The sequence below is a fragment of the Erpetoichthys calabaricus genome, chromosome 9 (assembly GCF_900747795.2).
Source record: "Erpetoichthys calabaricus chromosome 9, fErpCal1.3, whole genome shotgun sequence".
Lineage (NCBI taxonomy): Eukaryota > Metazoa > Chordata > Cladistia > Polypteriformes > Polypteridae > Erpetoichthys > Erpetoichthys calabaricus.
In genome coordinates this window covers 49,075,304-49,094,336 of record NC_041402.2, presented here as the reverse complement: position 1 = coordinate 49,094,336, position 19,033 = coordinate 49,075,304, and the positions used below count along the sequence as shown (strand labels likewise).

Here is a 19,033-nt window from a genome sequence, read left to right as displayed (position 1 = left end):
AAATTATCTTTAACTGTGATCAGCAATTTGGAAATCTGGAGGTTCACTACTCACACAAAATCTGGTACTAAAGGTACAACTGGAAGGCTTTATTGTCAAATGCACTTTTATAAGTACTATATTTAAGATATGTAATTCTCTCAGTATTAACACTTTCAGAGATTTGCATATTGATAACATAATTGCATTCTTTGAAGAACTGTGCCCCAATTATAATCTCTCATTAAATCAATTACAGGCAAGTTAAAGGCTTTTTAAAAAAATAAATAAAAAAACAATCGTACAGTAGATAACTTTCAGAATCTTCCCTCATTATCTGCTGTAGACATTATTATGATCCCAAAAGTTTTATATGGAAAAGCAGCTGAGAGAATGCTACTACCTAATAATCGGTTATAATAATTTATAATAAACTACTGCAGTCTATTCTTGCTTAAGCAGAATAATCCTTACCCACCTACTGCAACAAAATATAAAATGGATGCCCTAATAGAAAGAATTATATTTCACTTATAAGAACAAATTCTTCTTTTTTTATTTTCTCAAGAAGTATTAAATAACGTCTTCATATAATCAGATATGTTGAACTGTTTGTAACGTTTCTGAATATTTCGGCATCTTTGAGTAATTTCATATTACACCTTTCTCTTTCTTCCCTAGATGGGTTGAAGAAGCAAGGAATATATTTATTTGAATAAAATGAAGTGCTGTATTACACTACATCATACTATTTTGTGTATTGTTTGCATTGTAATGAAACTTTGAGCTGAATATATTAGTCAAAATAAGAGAATGCAACAACCTTTTCCACCTGAAAGAGAAGACATTATGTACCAGAAGTCAATCACTGTTTATTATTACCTAAGCCCAGATTTCTCAACATACGGAGGTGGATCAGCTAATGGTGGTGGTTTACTCATCCTTGGTTGATTTATAACCAAAGGCTCACTCACAGGCTCTGCAAAGTATAAAATAGTATTCATTTACATGTTGATGCTGTATTATGATAGTAGTCAATGTAAAAAATATACAACAAAGTTCAATAAACTGCTATATCACATATCAAAAATGGCCAAAAAAAAAAAAAAAAAAAAAAAAAAGATCCCCCTCCTCAAACCGCCACCTCATCGAGGTCAGCAGCGCACCATCCCCACCATATACAGTGTTGACACTGCACTGCTTCCCCCTCCTGGGTTTGCGTGTCCCAATGATCCTAGGAGCTCTGTTGTCCGGGGCTTTATGCCCCTGGTAGGGCCACCCAAGGCAAACTGGTCCTAAGTGAGGGATGAGACAAAGTGCGGTTCAACACAACCTCCTATGATGAATAAAAGATTTGGACGGCGTTTTCCCTCGTCTGGACGCGGGTCACCGGGGCCCCCCTCTGGAGCCAGGCCTGGAGGTGGGGCTCAATGGCAAGCGCCTGGTGGCTGGGCTTGCACCCATGGGGCTCGGCTGGGCACAGCCTGAAGAGGCAACGTGGGTCCCCCTTCCCATGGGCTCACCACCTATGGGAGGGGCCAAGGAGGTCGGGAGCAGTGTGAGTTGGGTGGTAGTCAAAGGCGGGGACCTTGGCAGTCCGATCCTCGGCTACAGAAGCTGGCTCTTGGGACGTGGAATGTCACCCCTCTGAAGGGGAAGGAGCCTGAGCTTGTGCGCGAGGTTGAGAGGTTCCGGCTAGATATAATCGGGCTCACCTCGACGCACAGCTTGGACTCTGGAACCAATCTCCTTGAGAGGGGCTGGACTCTGTACCACTCTGGAGTTGCCCCCGGTGAGAGGCGCCGAGCGGTTGTGGGCATACTTATTGCCCCCCGACTTGGAGCCTGTACATTGGGGTTTACCCCGGTGGACGAGAGGGTAGCCTCCCTTCGTTTTGTATGTATGCACCGAACAGCAGTTCGGAGTACCCACCCTTTTTGGAGTCCCTGGAGGGGGTGCTAGAGGGCATACCTTCTGGGGACTCCCTCGTACTGCTGGAGACTTCAATGCTCACGTGGGCAATGACAGTGAAACCTGGAAGGGCGTGATTGGGAGGAAGGGCGTGATTGGGAGGAATGCCCCCCCACCCCACCCCCCCTGATCTGACCCCGAGTGGTGTTTTCTTACTGGACTTCTGTGCTCGTCACGGATTGTCCATAACAAACACCAAGTTGAAGCATAGGGGTGTTCATATGTGCACTTGGCACCAGGACACTGTAGTTCCATGATCAACTTTGAGGTCGTGTCGTCGGACTTGCGGCCACATTTCTTGGACACTTGGGTGAAGAGAGGGGCGGAGCTGTCAACGGATCACCACCTGGTGGTGAGTTGGCTTCGATGGTGGGGGAGGATGCCGGTCAGGCCTGGTAGGCCCAAACGTGTTGTGAGGGTCTGCTGGGAACGTCTGGCAGAGTCCCCTGTCAGAAGCAGCTTCAACTCCCACCTCCGGCAGAACTTCGACCATGTCCCGAGGGAGGCGGGGGACATTGAGTCCGAATGAGGCCATGTTCCGTGCCTCTATTGTTGAGGCGGCTGACCGGAGCTGTGGCCGTAAGGTGGTCGGTGCCTGTCGTGGCGGCAATCCCCGAACCCGTTGGTGGACACCGGCGGTGAGGGATGCCGTCAAGCTGAAGAAGGAGTCCTACCAGTCCCTTTTGTCCTGTGGGACTCTGGAGGCAGCTAATAGGTACCGGCAGGCCAAGCGGAATGCGGCTTCGGTGGTTGCCGAGGCAAAAAACTCGGGCATGGGAGGAGTTTGGGGAGGCCATGGAGAACGACTTTCGGACGGCTTTGAGGAGATTCTGGTCCACCGTCCGGCGTCTCAGGAGGAGGAAGCAGTGCAGTGTCAACACTGTATATGGTGGGGATGGTGCGCTGCTGACCTCGACTCGGGACGTTGTGGGTCGGTGGGGGGAGTACTTCGAAGACCTCCTCAATCCCACTAACACGCCTTCCAATGAGGAAGCAGAGTCTGGGGACTCAGAGGTTGGCTCCTCCATCTCTGGGAGTGAGGTCACCAAGGTGGTCAAAAAACTCCTTGGTGGCAGGGCCCCGGGGGTGGATGAGATACGCCCGGAGTTCCTCAAGGCTCTGGATGTTGTAGGGCTGTCTTGGTTGACACGTCTCTGCAACATCGCATGGACATCAGGGACAGTGCCTCTGGATTGGCAGACCGGGGTGGTGGTCCCCCTCTTTAAGAAGGGGGACCGGAGGGTGTGTTCCAACTACAGAGGGATCACACTCCTCAGCCTCCCTGGAAAAGTCTATTCGGGGGTTCTGGAGAGGAGGGTCCGTCGGACAGTCGAACCTCGGATTCAGGAGGAACAGTGTGGTTTTCGTCCTGGTCGTGGAACAGTGGACCAGCTCTACACCCTTAGCAGAGTCCTGGAGGGTGCATGGGAGTTCGCCCAACCAGTCTACATGTGTTTTGTGGACTTGGAAAAGGCGTTCGACCGTGTCCCTCGGGGAATCCTGTGGGGGGTACTCCGGGAGTATGGGGTACCAGAACCCCTGATAAGTGCTGTTCGGTCCCTGTACAATCGGTGTCAGAGCTTGGTCCGCATTACTGTCAGTAAGTCGAACACGTTTCCAGTGAGAATTGGACTCCGCCAGGGCTGCCCTTTGTCACCGATTAACTTTTATGGACAGAATTTCTAGGTGCAGCCAGGGTGTTGAGGGGGTCCGGTTTGGTTGACTCAGGATTGGGTCACTGCTTTTTGCAGATGATGTTGTCCTGTTTGCTTCATCAGGCCATGATCTTCAGCTCTCTGTGGATCGGTTCGCAGCTGAGTGTGGTTGGGATGGGAATCAGCACCTCCAAATCCGAGACCATGGTCCTCAGCCAGAAAAGGGTGGAGTGCCCTCTCAGGGTTGGGAGCGAGATCCTGCCTCAAATGGAGGAGTTCAAGTATCTCAGGGTCTTGTTCACGAGTGAGGGAAGAATGGAGCGTGAGATCGACAGGCGGATCGGTGCGGCATCCGCAGTGATGCGGGCTCTGCCTCGGTCTGTCGTGGTGAAAAAGGAGCTGAGCCGCAAGGCAAAGCTCTCAATTTACCGGTCGATCTACACTCCCACCTTAACCTATGGTCATGAGCTATGGGTAGTGACCGAAAGAATGAGATCGCGAATACAAGCTGCTGAAATGAGTTTCCTTTGCAGGGTGTCTGGGCTCTCCCTTAAAGATAGGGTGAGAAGCTCAGTCATCCGGGAGGGGCTCAGAGTAGAGCCGCTGCTCCTCCGCATCGAGGAGTCAGATGAGGTGGCTCAGGCATCTGATCAGGATGCCTCCTGGACACCTCCCTGGTGAGGTGTTCTGGGCACGTCCAACTGGGAGGAGGCCCCAGGGAAGACCCAGGACACGCTGGAGGGACTATGTCTCCCGGCTGGCCTGGGAACGCCTCGGGATTCTCCCGGAAGAGCTAGAAAAAGTGGCCGGGGAGAGGGAAGTCTGGATGTCTCTGCTCAAGCTGCTTCCCCCGCTACCCGACCTCGGATAAGCGGAAGAGGATGGATGGATGGATGGCAAAAAAGATGGAAAATACATTTAAAAAGGTATTGGAGAGATGGACATTCATGACAGATGTTTTCTATTGCTATTAACAATTTATCTTAGTATTCCTAAATTGAAATCAATTTATAACATGATTAATCACAAACTCGGTTTAAGAGACTTTGATTTCACTACCTGTAACAAAAAAAATAATCTACTTGACAGCAAATTACTTAGGATTACTATTACAGAAGTGGCTGAATCAGGCATCAGAAAGAGAGCAGAACCAAATTTGGTTCTTATTTCTCAATTTTCCATCTCTGTTATTTACTACTTTACAGCCCACATAGGTTTGATTATTTTAACACACAGTCTCACCTGTCCGAATAATCTGTTTCAGTATATATCTGGAAGAAAGATTTTCTGTAGCATCAGACAGGGATGATTCTTCATTTTTAAGCCTGGGGCTGCGTCTTCTGGCAGCTGTAAAAGGCAACTTCACAGCACTCTTAAAAATAGATTTCAAAGGAATTAAAAAAACCAATATTTTCAAGTGAAAGAAAATAAAATAAATTTGACTAAAAACTTGCCTTTTCGACATGTTCCTTCATTTTATTTTTCAAAGCCAGTGATGGAGACTGGATGTTGACATCAGATTTTCTAAATTTTTTCAGGCCAGTATTTTCAATGTTTGGAGATTTAAACCTGTAGTGAAAAAGTGAAATTGCTGATGGAAAACAAAACTTAATAAAACACTTCATTTTAAAATACTGATTAAAAGTGAACAGAAAGAAAATGTATGTTAAAGTTGCTAACTCCTAAGTTAGTAAACAGACCCAATGTTTAGATCACCATCATATGGAATTACACCCGGTGGTCAAAAAGTTCTGTTTTATTAAGGTTAGTTTATACTTGACATTTCCATGCTGGACATGAGGGCTGTACAAAAAAAATAACATTAGACTTAGAAACACACAGAATTTTTTCTAACACAGTGACGCGGACATGATGCCATGTATCCAAAAGGGCAAATTTTAAGGAGAGTTTGGTTACATGGATGCCAGAATGATGAACAAAGGGCTGAATATGATGAAACAGGTCACTAAAATGGAAGACAAGCAAAAATATTTGAAATACAACTGCTCATCATCTAGGTGACTCACTCACAAGAATATCATACTCGTCCTTCATCTGCTGCTTTCAGTTAATAGGTCGCCCTCTTAATGTCAGTAATAATAGACACAACTCTTCTTCCATCAGCAGAGTCTAACTTTCATTGATGTGAAATTGTTAGCTATGCAATACTGACCAGAACATTGTCACCTACTCACTAAGAGAATATTGACGAGACAATCAATTGGGCTGCAACAAGTATAACTGCATTTTGGTTGGTGACAGCACACACACCTTGAGTTTCGGTCTGAGTGCAAGCTTCACTCAGTAATGCAAGAGAAAATGTGAAGTTACTACACAACAAGTTTCCCAAAGAAAATAAACCCTTGGGAGGTCCACAATATTTTGGACAAGGCAAACTCAAAGTCTCACAGGCCTAGACTAACCTATACTTCTATTTCAGGCTTTAAACATTAAATGTTTTTGAAATAAAGGAGAAAAATATTTTGGCTTATGCCCAAGCTTGCGTTTCAACAATTCTGTTTTAAGTACCAACACTGGAGACAATCCTTTTTCTTTCTCAGACTGGACACAGCATGCCATTGATAAACTTCGTAAAATTTTTAATAGCTCAAGACTCAGAACATTCCACTTGCTTAGGTGCAGATTTTCTGTTCTACTCTTCCTTTTTCCTTCTATTTCTAACTCAAACCATTTCTCAAGTCTTTGGGTATCGATCTGCCTTCTCCACTCTCTTTTCATGCTTTTATCCTTTAAACCTGTTCTTTTTTCTAGGCAAACCCTATTTCTGCCACACATGCCATTTTAGATTAGGGTACTTTTGAAACATTGCCATCAAGAACGTTATGTTCGAACCTGAACAATCCAATCATTGACATATCCAACTTAATCTTATATATTGCGTATATCTGACCACTCAGACAAATTTTATCAAATGTCTTTCTGAACATCTCTTCTGCTCTCTCTTGTTGTGATTAGGAGTTCCAAACAAAGCTAAATGGGTGTTAGGCCTCATAAAAGGACCATCTAGGCAGGGCGTTAACCTAACCAGTCTACCCTAGAAGACACAACCCAAATCCAGCTAGCCTCAAAACTGTTAACTGCAGGCTTCCAGCCTAGCAGACTCCAAATAAAGCAAGCTTTCAAAATAACATGAAAATATTGTAAAACCCCACCAGAAAAACGATAGCTGTAAACCCTGAACTTGTATAAACTGGGCAAACAACAAAGCATTACACATAAAGGAATTATTAGAAGAAAAATACAAGCAAAATGCTCAAGATTAAAAACAGACAAAAAAAGCAGTTACCTAAACGACAATTCCAAGCAAAAAATTCCAACTCCACAATCCTAAAGAGAAAACTAGAAACAGATGAAAAATAAGTCAAGAAAATCATAAAATCCAGCATATTAGCAATACTCACAAAATTCCTCACATCAAAAAAAGGTGAAAGCCTAAATCAGAAAATCAAACCGCTAAACACACCAGAACAGAATCCAAAAGTTCATGTCAAAATTCAAGAGACTAAGTTTTCTGCCTAAAAAATTTAAAGATGATCACCAAGACTTTCAACGAGTATCCATAAACTTGGTCAACAAATTACCAGTGACACCAGCTTATTTATTATCGCCTTAATGACATCACTCATTAAGTGCAACTTCCAAGACACACTCCTAGCATTCTGTCATTCCTCCTCAGGAAAGGTTGTTCAAACTAGTGCCTCCCATAAAAAAAAAACCCCAACAAGTTTTAAATTTATTGGAAAGAAAAAATAAATTAACAAATTCATAACATTGGTACCTTTTTATATATTTTAGGAATAGCAAATGGTCTCTTTTGTCATGCTATATTGTAGTTCCTTTCATCTCTCCTTTCACTATTCAGATATTTTCTGTATGGACCTTTCTGCTGTCTTTCCTCTTTACAAAAAAGACACTGTTCTCTCCAAATATAATACTTATAAAATTACACTTAGACTCTTGCTGCAAGTATTCTATAATTGTATACTCAAATCTTGGAAATCCGTCTTCAACCTTATATTACTGGAATTAGCTATGTCATGTATCGATGGATGGATGTATCAATAGTGTGTCCAGCTTATTTATATTTCAATGACAGTCCTCTATGTCACTTGTCCTTGGTCAAATGAACAAAATGTCAGGCCTTCTTTTAAATGGGGCTTTGTGTATGTGAGATTTTTTTTTTGGTTAGAACAACGCTGTACAGGGTTGAATATCCCTGATCTGAAATTCCAAAATGCTCCAAAATCCGGAACTTGATGATGCCACAAGTTGAAAATTCCACACATGACCTCTTTTTCCCCACAACCATTGTCTCTGCCAGATCTATGTGCATTACACATTGTGTGTTTTGCTTATTCTCTGTATACAGTAGCATTTTAATCAAAACACTGCATCGGTAAAGACTGAAAGCCATTGTTTGTTGCTGCTATGGTTTAACATCTGATACAGGTATTCCGTTGATGCTACTGTGTACAAACTTTGTTTCATGCACAGAATTATTACACGTATTGTATAAAATTACCTTCAGGCTATGTGTATAAGAAACAAATAATTTTTGTGTGCAGACTTAGGCTCAATCCTCAACATATCTCATTATGTTTATGCAAATATTCTGAAATCCGAAAACCAAATAAAAAATGAATGCAAGAAAACCAAGATGTGTGAAGCTTGCATTGTCATAACCTAGAAGACTCAAAGCTGGAATTGCTGGCAAAGGTGTTTCAGCTAAGGGTCTGAAAAGTTGTTTTGATGTGATATTTCAGCATTTTATTTTTAATAAACTTGCAAAAAATTACTAAAATCCTATTTTCATTTTGTCATTCTGGGCAATAGTGTTGCTTAATGCAGAGGAAAGACATCAGTAATTTTAGGACAAGGCTGAAATATAGCAAAATGTGAAAACAGTGGAGAAGCCTGAATACTTTCTGAATCTACTACAATAAGAACTAAAAAGAAAAGTTTGATAAAATACAACAGAAGCCAAAGGAGATCAGTACTTTTAGTTCCATTACACTCCCACCAAAACAAATAGTAATGGGTAAAACTCTAAGACCTGATGCAAAAAAAAAAAAATGTCATCTTCTAAACACGTTCAAATTTCAAACCAGTTGCTATTTGAAAAATGACTTGTATAAAGACATGTAAAACCATTACATTATTTGCTTTGTGATATCGCTCAACATGACTTTCAAGATTCATTCATCAATTCATTAGTTACCTGAAATTGGCAAATCCAATTCTGGGTTACTGGGATTGGAAGGTTATACCAGCAACACTGAGTGCAAGGAAAGAACTATGCAGGCTCAGATGGGGAACATGATGGATTAGATAGATAGATAGATAGATAGATACTATCCCATATATCTGAAATGTATTGAAATGCTTTATCTGCAGATCACAATCCTGTAGCTACAGCAGACGTGAAACTGTTTTTCTACATGATGGAGATGTAGAATGAGAATCTTCTAGAACAGGGGTTTTCCGTCTTGGTCATGGGGACCCACTGTGGCTGCAGGTTTTTGTTCCAGCCAGATTCACAATCAGTGACAACAACTGATAACACTGATCTCATTTAATTAACCAGTATTTTTTTCCACTTCTCTTATTCTACGTTCAGAAAAGCAGAGCAGCATGATTTTTACATTTATAAGACATTTAGAAACATTTCTATTTTTGCTATAGATTTAAATGCTTAACCCTCTTTTATTGATTTCATTATATTTTGCCCTTTATGCAGTTTGCTCCCTTCATTGTATCTTAACAATGACAATTAAAAACCAGCAGAGCAGATGGCCAGGCAAACAACACTGAATCATGAAAGGCTACAACTACTTTAGCATCAGACCCACTAATTAGTAAACAATGGGTTAATTAAACAATTAGAACTCCTGGAAAAGTAGAATGAAAATCAAGATGAAAATATTGATAAAAAGAAAAAAAAAAAAACATTATTTTGATATAACTGCAAGTACATTTTAATAAGATTTTTTTTCTCTCAGCTTAGTTTTCTAATTTCTATATTGTTCCCAAAACACAGAATCTGGGAAGTAACAGTTCACGTAATTAGCCCAGGAGTCAGATTAAAAACAGAAGCCGGTGGAATAAAAACCTGCAGCCACAGTGGGTTCCCAGGACCGAGACTGAAAACCCCTTTTCTAGATGCATAGCAAATATCTAAAAAAATTCTTATTTTGAGAAAACAAGTTCGTTTACAAAAAAAATGACAAACCAAGAACAGCAACACAATATTCTTGCAAAGAAAATTAAATTTTAAGGATTGTTAATCAAAGCTATGTTAAAGGAGGATTTTGTGTATTTTAATTAACAATTGCAATTAGTGTAATTAATTAACAATTACATTTTGTTCAGATCTTTGTGAAATTGCAATTCAACGGAGAAAGAGTTGGTAACTCACGTGGCTTTTGACCATCTTTTCACAGGAGAACAAGGCATTTCATTGTTTATGATTTCTCCCAGCAAAACACGCATTGTTTGTTCTTCCCTGGTGTAATTCATTTTCCTGGGGTTGTGGAAATAAAAAAAAAAATCAGTATTGAAAGTGAAACCAACTGGAATTAAAATCCTGCTAAAAAATTAAACTTGTATGGCATAATACAAATTCACTTGTTAATCTATAAGTAAACACAAAATGTTGTGATAAACTTCACACATCATAAGTATAATTCTAGGTCTAAGATCTAAAAATGCTCTGGGGACTGTACAAGAATAGATAAAGCTGAAAATGTTTGACATGTTATGTAAAAATGACTGAGTCAATTGCCTTTGAATGAATTTTACTTTCCCCTCAAATATCAGATAGCATTGAATATCCATAAGCCATTGTGAATATGGTAGTAGACCATGAACAATTTGGGGTACTTTCAAAAAGGTCAACATGAAATGCCAGATCCACTGAAATGCCTAAGTCCTTCAAAAAGCAAAGTAAAAGCCATAGAGTATGCCCAAGCTAAAACATGTGGAAAAAGGAAGGCTGGAACAATGTAGCATCTCTTGAAGTTGAGAACCTGCTAGAATTTCAAAACCATAAACACCTTTCTAAGTGATTTTAATAGTTTTAAATTGCATTAGTCAATGTCTTGAGAAGGAATGTATTCTTTGGAGAGTGGCTTTCTACCACTTAATTGGGGTTATAATGAATAAACATCACAGCTTCTGTTCAAATTGCTCCTCTATTTGTAGGGTTGTCTTGCTTGCTCAAGTTGTCTTACTTGCTTAATAGTATGCATCTCTGTATTACATAAATTAAGCAGATTTGGAAACTGGGATATATTCTTGCTACTAAATAAAAACTCAAGGCTGCCAATGTGTGGTTGTGTCACAAATTCTATTACTGTTAGAAATCAACAAACATTAAAAAAAATGTCCTGTAAATATATATGCTTATATCTACAGCTATTTACAGTATCTATATCCAGATCTCTTTATAAAATGCAAAGCTGACTGACTCTCTCACTCACCCACAAAAACACTCTTTCCAGTTTAGTTAAAAATCTGAAATTTGGCAGAATGGTCCATCTAGGGCAGTAGGTATTCTCAAAGAAAGGATATTTTGATATATTAATATTTAGGGGAAAAATTCCCCTACAAAAGAACAACTATATGTAAATCTCAAAAACACTTTTGCTGATTTGATTGAAATTTGATAACTTACAGAAAAAAAAAGAAAATTAGCCAACTTATGTTTTTTTTATTTGTTGATATTTGCATGCAGAAATGGGGGTTACAGTTCATGCACACACACAGTATATACATATAAATATAATCTGACAAGTAAAAAAATAAAGCAGTAATGATCCCATGATCATGACAGGGGCTAAGTGAAAAACATTTCAATGGATAGGATTAAGCATCCCTTGCTTTGAAGGTGAAGGGTGCAATTGCCAGTAATATTCCTAATCAAAATGCTAAATGTATTGAATGTTGGAGCCAGTGAAAATAACATACACTAAAAGCAGTGCTTTTATTAGGCACATGCAGTAAAGGACACAAAAAAGAAGAAATGCTATACTTCAGTTCCATATTAAACCCACGTAGGTACTTGCTGGTAAACATAATTCACACCAGGACTCAATTGCATGCATATTCCGCAGACATTAAGGAAAGAATCATAATGCCAAATCTTACTTCACCTTAGATCTCTGAAGCAGTAATTTCTTCAAACAAGGCCTTTATGTATTTCTGGTTAACAAAGATACAATTATATCTCTAGCCTGAACAACAGACATAGCTGTTGGAAAAAAAGTATTAATGCTTGCAAGGGATTATCTTTACTCAAGGCCCCATGACGCTGAATAGGATTTAGTGGTTTTGAAAATGTTATTTTATAGCTTGACTGCACCACATCAGATACTGAATGTACAATTCCAGAATGCATTGCAGTATTATACTGACACACTGAACATCTTGAAATCTTGAAAGAGCCAGGAACCAAAGTCTAAAGAACTGCAGTCAATCAGTCAAGCAAGTTATTAGACTTTAATACCTAAAATGTTACTGTATATACAAACATGATTCTTGCTATTCTATTAAGGAATAACACTATTATTTACAAAAATATAAAAATGTAAAGAAAAAATTTAATTAATAAAAATCAGTGATAATTGCGTCTTAGGAACACAACGTGAACAATAAAACAACAACAAACACAAATGCACAAAAGGGTGGAAGCTAAACCACACATCTGGTCAAATAACATGTATTTAGGACTAAGAAGTCAAACACATAATAGAAGTTATTATCATGGCTGTTTTCATTCTGCCTATCCTGATGAAGGTAACGGTACAAAAATGTGCTGCCAGGCCACCCTAATCTCTGCCATTTCTTCCAAATGCCCATGTAGCACACCCTAACATTTCCAGGATAGCTATGAAATATAATGCCATTTTCTGGGTCTGCCCCTGAGTCTTCTCACAGTGGGCTGTGCCTTGAACACCTTTTGTGGGAGGCATCAAGAGGGCAATTTACCTACATGACCAAAACATATCAGCTTGCTTATCTCATTCCAGAGAAGCAGCAGTTCTTCAAGAGTCCTCACATATTAGACAGTACAATATTGAAAAAAAAAGACTAAAAAAATGTAAATGCATTCATAAATATGTGAACAAACAAAAAAAAATAAAAACTTAACTGCCCACAGAAAAGCTTACAACTTGCACTTAACAAGTTTAACTTAACTTTATACGTGCATACATTTCAGTACTTCACAAAAATTCAATGAACAAAATGAAAAATAACCAAATTTTGTCAGTCATGTCAGTTAGAAACAGATTAATTTATTTGAAAGCATTAAAATAATGTTTAGATCTACAGAGATGAAAATATCAGGCTTGGTCTAGTCAGAGAGGAGTTTGAGTAAAAGTTAAACACCCACTTTGTCTGCATTAGAGTATGTCAAAAAGACAACAATGAAACAACAAATAAACAGAGCCTGGGGAAAATTAGAAATGAGAGAAAAAAAGGAGCTGGTGGTGTAGAAGAGTTGGGTGGTCTGAAAACTAGAAAGGCAAATGCAGATGAACATATCTATGTCATGATTTGCAATTATTACAAAATAAAATTTGTTTCAACCCGATGATGCGGTGATGTGGTGTTGAATGGTAGTGGAAACCTTACTAAATACAAATACAGAACATCTATGGATCTTCAACAAATGATCTAAAACAGAATACTGCATTTGCTAATAACATTTATAAAGACTATATTTAATAGCAAAGAAGTCACACACAATAATATTTATGTTCTATAAACTAACAGTTCAGCAATAATGGTGAAACCAAGTGTCAAAATGATTTGAAAAACAGTATAGTAATCAAGAACTAGGAGTAAACAAAAGAAAACCGATGTAGAAAAATTAAAGCTGAATTAAGAAATTAAAACTAGTTAAAGCATGATAGAAAATGAGGTGTCAAGAAAGGAAGAGAAGTCACTAAAAATGTTAATGTGAAATTGAACTTGTTTAAGGGGATTATAGTTAACTAGACAAAGAGCCCGTTTCGACAACATAAGATGAAACGGGCACGAGTGGAATAGTATAATATATAATAAGTATAAGCACCACAAACCTGATATAGGTGTACTGAATGAATGCGTAATTAGGCCTTCAGCTGCAGTCGAAATTGCCTTTCAGACCTCTAGAGCTTTAATCGAAGTCGCCTTTCTCTTTGAATTTTTGCGGCCGTAAATCCGCCTCCTCCCGCAATGTTGGGGTTGGATGTCAGTCGAAGTCGCCTTTCTCTTTGAATTTTCGCGGCCATAGTCGCCTTTCTCTTTGAATTTTCGCGACCGTAAATCCGCTGCCTGCCGCGATGTTGGTCTCGTAAGGTTTTTCGGGCAGCTGCGCAGAAGGCGACTGCGCATTCGGCTGCGGACATGTGCAGAAGGCGACTGCGCATTCGGCTTCGGACGGACGTGAGTGAGTGAGGAGACTGGCGAATTATGTATTAAGATACTGTGCTTGAAACTATTGGACATGCCAAGGCAGAAAAGAGGAAAGAGTGGTGTGATGAGGAATGAAAGAAAATGCTTGAAGAATGAAATTATGTCAGAGCTAAAGTAATTCAAAGAAGAACAAAATATAGCATGGAGAAATATTTAATAAAAAGAAGAGAGGCAACTAGAGTATTAAGAAAGAAGAAGAGAGCATTAGAAAGGGAAAGACTGGAAGAGATTCAAGAAATGAGAAGAGAAAAAGACAACAGAAACTTGTAATTAAAAATTAGAGTTTAACAAATGTTTCTTAGCAAGCATAAAAATGGTATTGTAATTGGAGATGAAAGTAAGATTCTAGAAAGGGGGAGAATATTTTGAAGACTCTCAATAATAAGGTAGAAAAGATAGAAAATAGTGAGGAAAGCGCACTTAAAGCCCCAAGAGGTAAGAAAACACTGTGAAAGAACCAAAAAAAATGAGGTACAAGAACAACAGAGCACCTGGAGTGGATGGTATTGCACCTGAACTCTTGAAATATGGCGAACGAAGTATGGTTGGACACAAATACAAATAATTCAACAAGTTTGGAGATGTAAGCAAATGCTACAAGAATGGATATCATACGACCTATTCACAAAAAGAGAGAAAACTGATTAGAGTAACTATAGAGGAATGACATTATTGAATTCTGCATAAAATATTTCTTCAAAATATTTGGAAGGAAACTGGAAAAAAAAACAGAAGAAAGTGCTGGGGCCTGTCAAAGCTGGACTTAGGAAAGACAGATCCACTGCTGATCACATTTTCACAGTAAGAACTATACAGTACATGAAAAATGCCATGAATATAATATAACCTTGCATCAGTCATTCACAGATTACAAACAGGCCTATGACAGTGTGGATAGGGGAGGCATAAAAATATATTACAGGAGTTTAGAATACCAAAGAAACTAGAACACCTTATAGGCATGATGATACAAGAGACAAAAAGTAAAGAAAGGAAACAAGGTAAGCTATCAAAAGATTTTCACATAGACCAAGGACTTGGGCAAAGGAACGTTGTGTCAGCAATGCTGTTCATTCTAAGCTTAGCGTCTGTAATGAGGAAGCCAAAATATAAATCCAGGTGACCATATTTATAATTGAAACTGAATAATAGAATACATCCTGAAACTAAACAAGACTGGCTGAGGTAAACAAATATTATTATGCTTCACATTGACTACTGAAATCAAGTCAGAAAACTAAAGGTGCTGATTTTTAAAGTCATGATGAAACCAAAATTTCTGAATTGGGCTGGAATGTTGGACAATAACAAAAAGTGAAGAAAACATGCTGTGAACCTGGGAGAAACATGGGTCTTAAGGATGATATTTTGGCCAGTAAATAAAGATGCCACATTGAGAAGAAGGACTAATGCTGAAGTTATGGATCTATGTAAGAGCATGTGCCTAGTGACAGAAGTGAAAAATCAAAAAACTTCAATGGCTGGGACATATGGAAAGGTTAGATATTTATAGAACCCTTAAGAAGCTAATAAATAGTATCCCACAAGTCATCAGATGTGTTAGACCGACCAATAAAGCAGTGGCTGGAGGAAGTGGAGGCTAATCTGAGGAAACCCAGAGTGAGAGGATGGAGTGAAGAAGAAAAAAAAAAACACACACACAACAAAAGACAGAGAGCAATGGAGCAGAATCATTAAGACGGCCATGGGCTGTAGTGCCACTGTGAATGCAATGAAAATAGTAACCCACAACAGGAAAATGATTGATACCGTTTATTATTCCAGGGCCAATTTATGCACAGGTTCACAGCCAGATATACCTTGTTTGCTTTCTAGCTAGATACCGTACTTTATTAATCCCCAAGGGGAAATTCACATAAACATAAAACGCTAAACATAAACACTATTAATATGCATTTCAAACAATTCTAACTGTTCTGCAAAGCCATAATCCACAGAATGCAGATTAAATTTATTTTGTTGAATAGCATTTTGCAAAACATACAAACTGCTTAAAAATGTGGACTAAGCAGTGACATTTGGATCAATTCTTTTATTTTGGCTTTAACACTGACAGTTCTACACCTTACAACATGCGCACTGAAAAAAGCTTGCAGTTTTTAGAACATGAACATTCCCATCACTAAATGCCGCTAATAAATAATAACATTTGTAGAACCAAAAAAATGAGGTAAAAGAACAATGTGAGATACCTATAAAATACCCATTATGAAAGCTAACAGCCTAAATTTAAAATGCAAAAAAAAAAAAAAGTCTGACTCTTTGTGCAAATCTGGGATAATCTCCCTTTACCTAATCTCCTCAAATATCATATCTGCTGCATTTGTATCACTTACTTTAAATGTTGTGCCTTAATAGTTAAGAGCACGAGCACAAGAGCAATCCTTGGATCGCAAACATTTTACTTTATTCAAGAAATGCTCCCACCAGGATCATGTTGCTGTTTACATGTTCATCACTTGTCTAAACTCTAGTGTACTCGGGTGTGTTCATTCAGTAATAATTCTGTGTTTCATTAAAATTTCTGCAATTTAGAGGTTCGTGCAGCAAATCATGGCAGCCCTCTGAAAACAACACTACATAAAATTACATTGGTTTAGATATTATGTTCCTACATATATATTTTAATTAAAACACGACATAGCTTTTTATATTCTTTAATCCTTAATATTGACAGATATTTTAATTAGTAAAAAATTTTTAAAAACTACAAAAAATAGGTCTCTAAATACAAATCAGTAAGTCGCCTTGTCTTTAAAACAAAATTGGATGAAGGCATATTTTCCTATCGCAATTCACCAAATATAATTCCAAATGCTGAGCTTCTTCTCAAATCTTCGATGCTGATCTAAAGTTATAATTGTAAACATTTCCAAGTTTACATCATGCGGGTGTTTTTATAGCAGTGGAAAACTTCTTAGTTCAAATGAATCAAAATAAAAAGAAACGTTCATAACTTTCACTGCTTCACACTAGTGAATTTAGAAAAGTTTTGAAAAATGCAGCTAACATACTGAAAATAGGAACATCAGTGTTCACACGATGAATGGGCCTGTTTGTTCTAAAACAGCAAGTAGTTTTACTTACAAAGCTTCCCTTAACTTGTTTTAATGCGCCTGAAAGACATTTATTGTATAAAGTAGAAGAATAAAATGACTTTAACCTATAAGGAAATAAGCCTTACCTATAACGATTTTCCTTTCAGGTTTTATTCGAACCTCGCAGTCTTAAAAGGTATTTCTTCATGCAGAGAAGTACATACACACTGAAATATTTCCAACAATTACAGTTGTTAAAAACCAACAAAAACTCCACTATACGATCTCCCGGAAATCTGTGATCTCCCGCCTGCAACATTCAAACCGAAATTACGCGACTATTGAGGTAGAGGTCAAAGGATACTTTAAGTGGTCTTGGGATATGTAGTTTCTGCTTTACGTATTTGCAGTTTTTTGCCATTCTGTGTCTGATTATTGAGTTTGAAAAAGTACCCGAACAACGTTAAAAAGCATTGAGGTTTCTAATTGAACAATACCGGAGGTTCCAGAGCAGGACTACAAGCCCCACTGTACTAATTATCGATGACAGGATTCAAAAATCAAACCTGGAACTACAAGTTCCATGACGCTCTGATCTCCAGAACCCCAACCCTTGAAAAGACGACGGCACATCGCTCGGACTACAATTCCCACTAACACACGGTGTTCCATTGCTCCTCGTTTCGCTGTGATTGCTTTTCTGTATTTAATTGATAAAGTGACACAAGTATCCACCTTTTGTGTTAAATAATTAAAAGGCAAACTGTGACGGAAACACTAAACTGTCGATCCGTCTTGCATGCAATACTTCTGAGATAAGGTGGTTACCTCAGCGATCCAGGACTGGATTAAGCTTTATGATGATTATTTTGAGTTCGCAGTTATTTTAAAATTGAGCTACATCAGGGAGTGTATGCATCCCGTAGTACTTAAACTGGATGCCTACGCTGTGCCTGTGGATTTCGAAATACATTTCAAGTCTTTGTGATTCTTTATGACGAAGGTGTAGAAATTTAGAGTATATTTGAACGTTTACATCATTTTCATTTGATCAGGGCTAGGATGACTTTTGAATGGAGCATTCATATTCTGCACCTGTTTGGTAGGTACACACTTCAGTATTGTGGCATGTGTAATGCTTGAGAAAGCTTGACCAGGACAGTTCTCCTGAACAGAGCATTGGTGCGTTCATTAAGTCAGTAATGTCACATACAGTGAAATTCTTACTTTTATACAGTATGTTGACGGCTATTTGGCATTGCATACCTTAAAGGAAAAATGAGACGTCAGTTGGAACTTCAATGCGTTATTTGCAGATCGCAGTCATAACACCAGCAGATGCCTTAGCTGACGGAAATAAGGTGAGAGTCGCCGGGCACATTAAGAGCAGAAGTAGTCATACAACCCTCTAGTGGTCAGCAGCAGTACTGCACCAGTCATCACTGAACTGACAGACTGCCCTTCTGCCTTGCAAAAAAAAGAAAACAAGTCATCCTGTTCATGTTTAAATTTAGAGAGGACTGATTTATCTGAGTTTTATTTTTTAAATTATACCGTTTTAACCTTATTTATAATACGATATTTATGTGGAATTTTCCAAACTAATTTAAAATGTTTAGGCTATTATAAAATATTGTATACTGTACTAAAAGGACATACAAGGTGGCATAAAATTGGGTTTATTATTTCCTAATATGAATTATTATTACCTTATTATGTTTGATTTCCACACCATTCAAAAATAAACTAGTTATGACACCAGAAAGGAAAATATTAGCAAAAGATTTTTGATTTACTTTTAACAAATTTGCTACCATTCTTGTGATGGCTTCAAAAGCTATTACATGCTCTTTAGGCCCGGGGCAGCAAGGAACTGTAACTTTTCAGGAA

At 38.6% G+C, this 19,033-nt stretch overlaps 1 protein-coding gene across 3 annotated transcripts in view; it reads right to left on the bottom strand.

The window, feature by feature from the left end:
* LOC114657739 (uncharacterized) overlaps window positions 1-17,484 on the bottom strand; it is a 101,953-nt gene extending 84,469 nt beyond the window's left edge. For all 3 annotated transcript variants that reach the window (XM_051932199.1, XM_051932198.1, XM_028809622.2), the window contains exons 1-5: window positions 17,290-17,484; window positions 10,042-10,146; window positions 5,060-5,174; window positions 4,848-4,977; window positions 862-958 (exon numbers count right to left, since the gene is read on the bottom strand). In XM_051932199.1, the coding sequence (XP_051788159.1) occupies window positions 862-958; window positions 4,848-4,977; window positions 5,060-5,174; window positions 10,042-10,142 (443 nt within the window). In that variant the 5' untranslated portion in view covers window positions 10,143-10,146; window positions 17,290-17,484. The remainder of the gene's footprint in view (window positions 1-861; window positions 959-4,847; window positions 4,978-5,059; window positions 5,175-10,041; window positions 10,147-17,289) is intronic.
* Window positions 17,485-19,033: the final 1,549 nt, after the last annotated feature.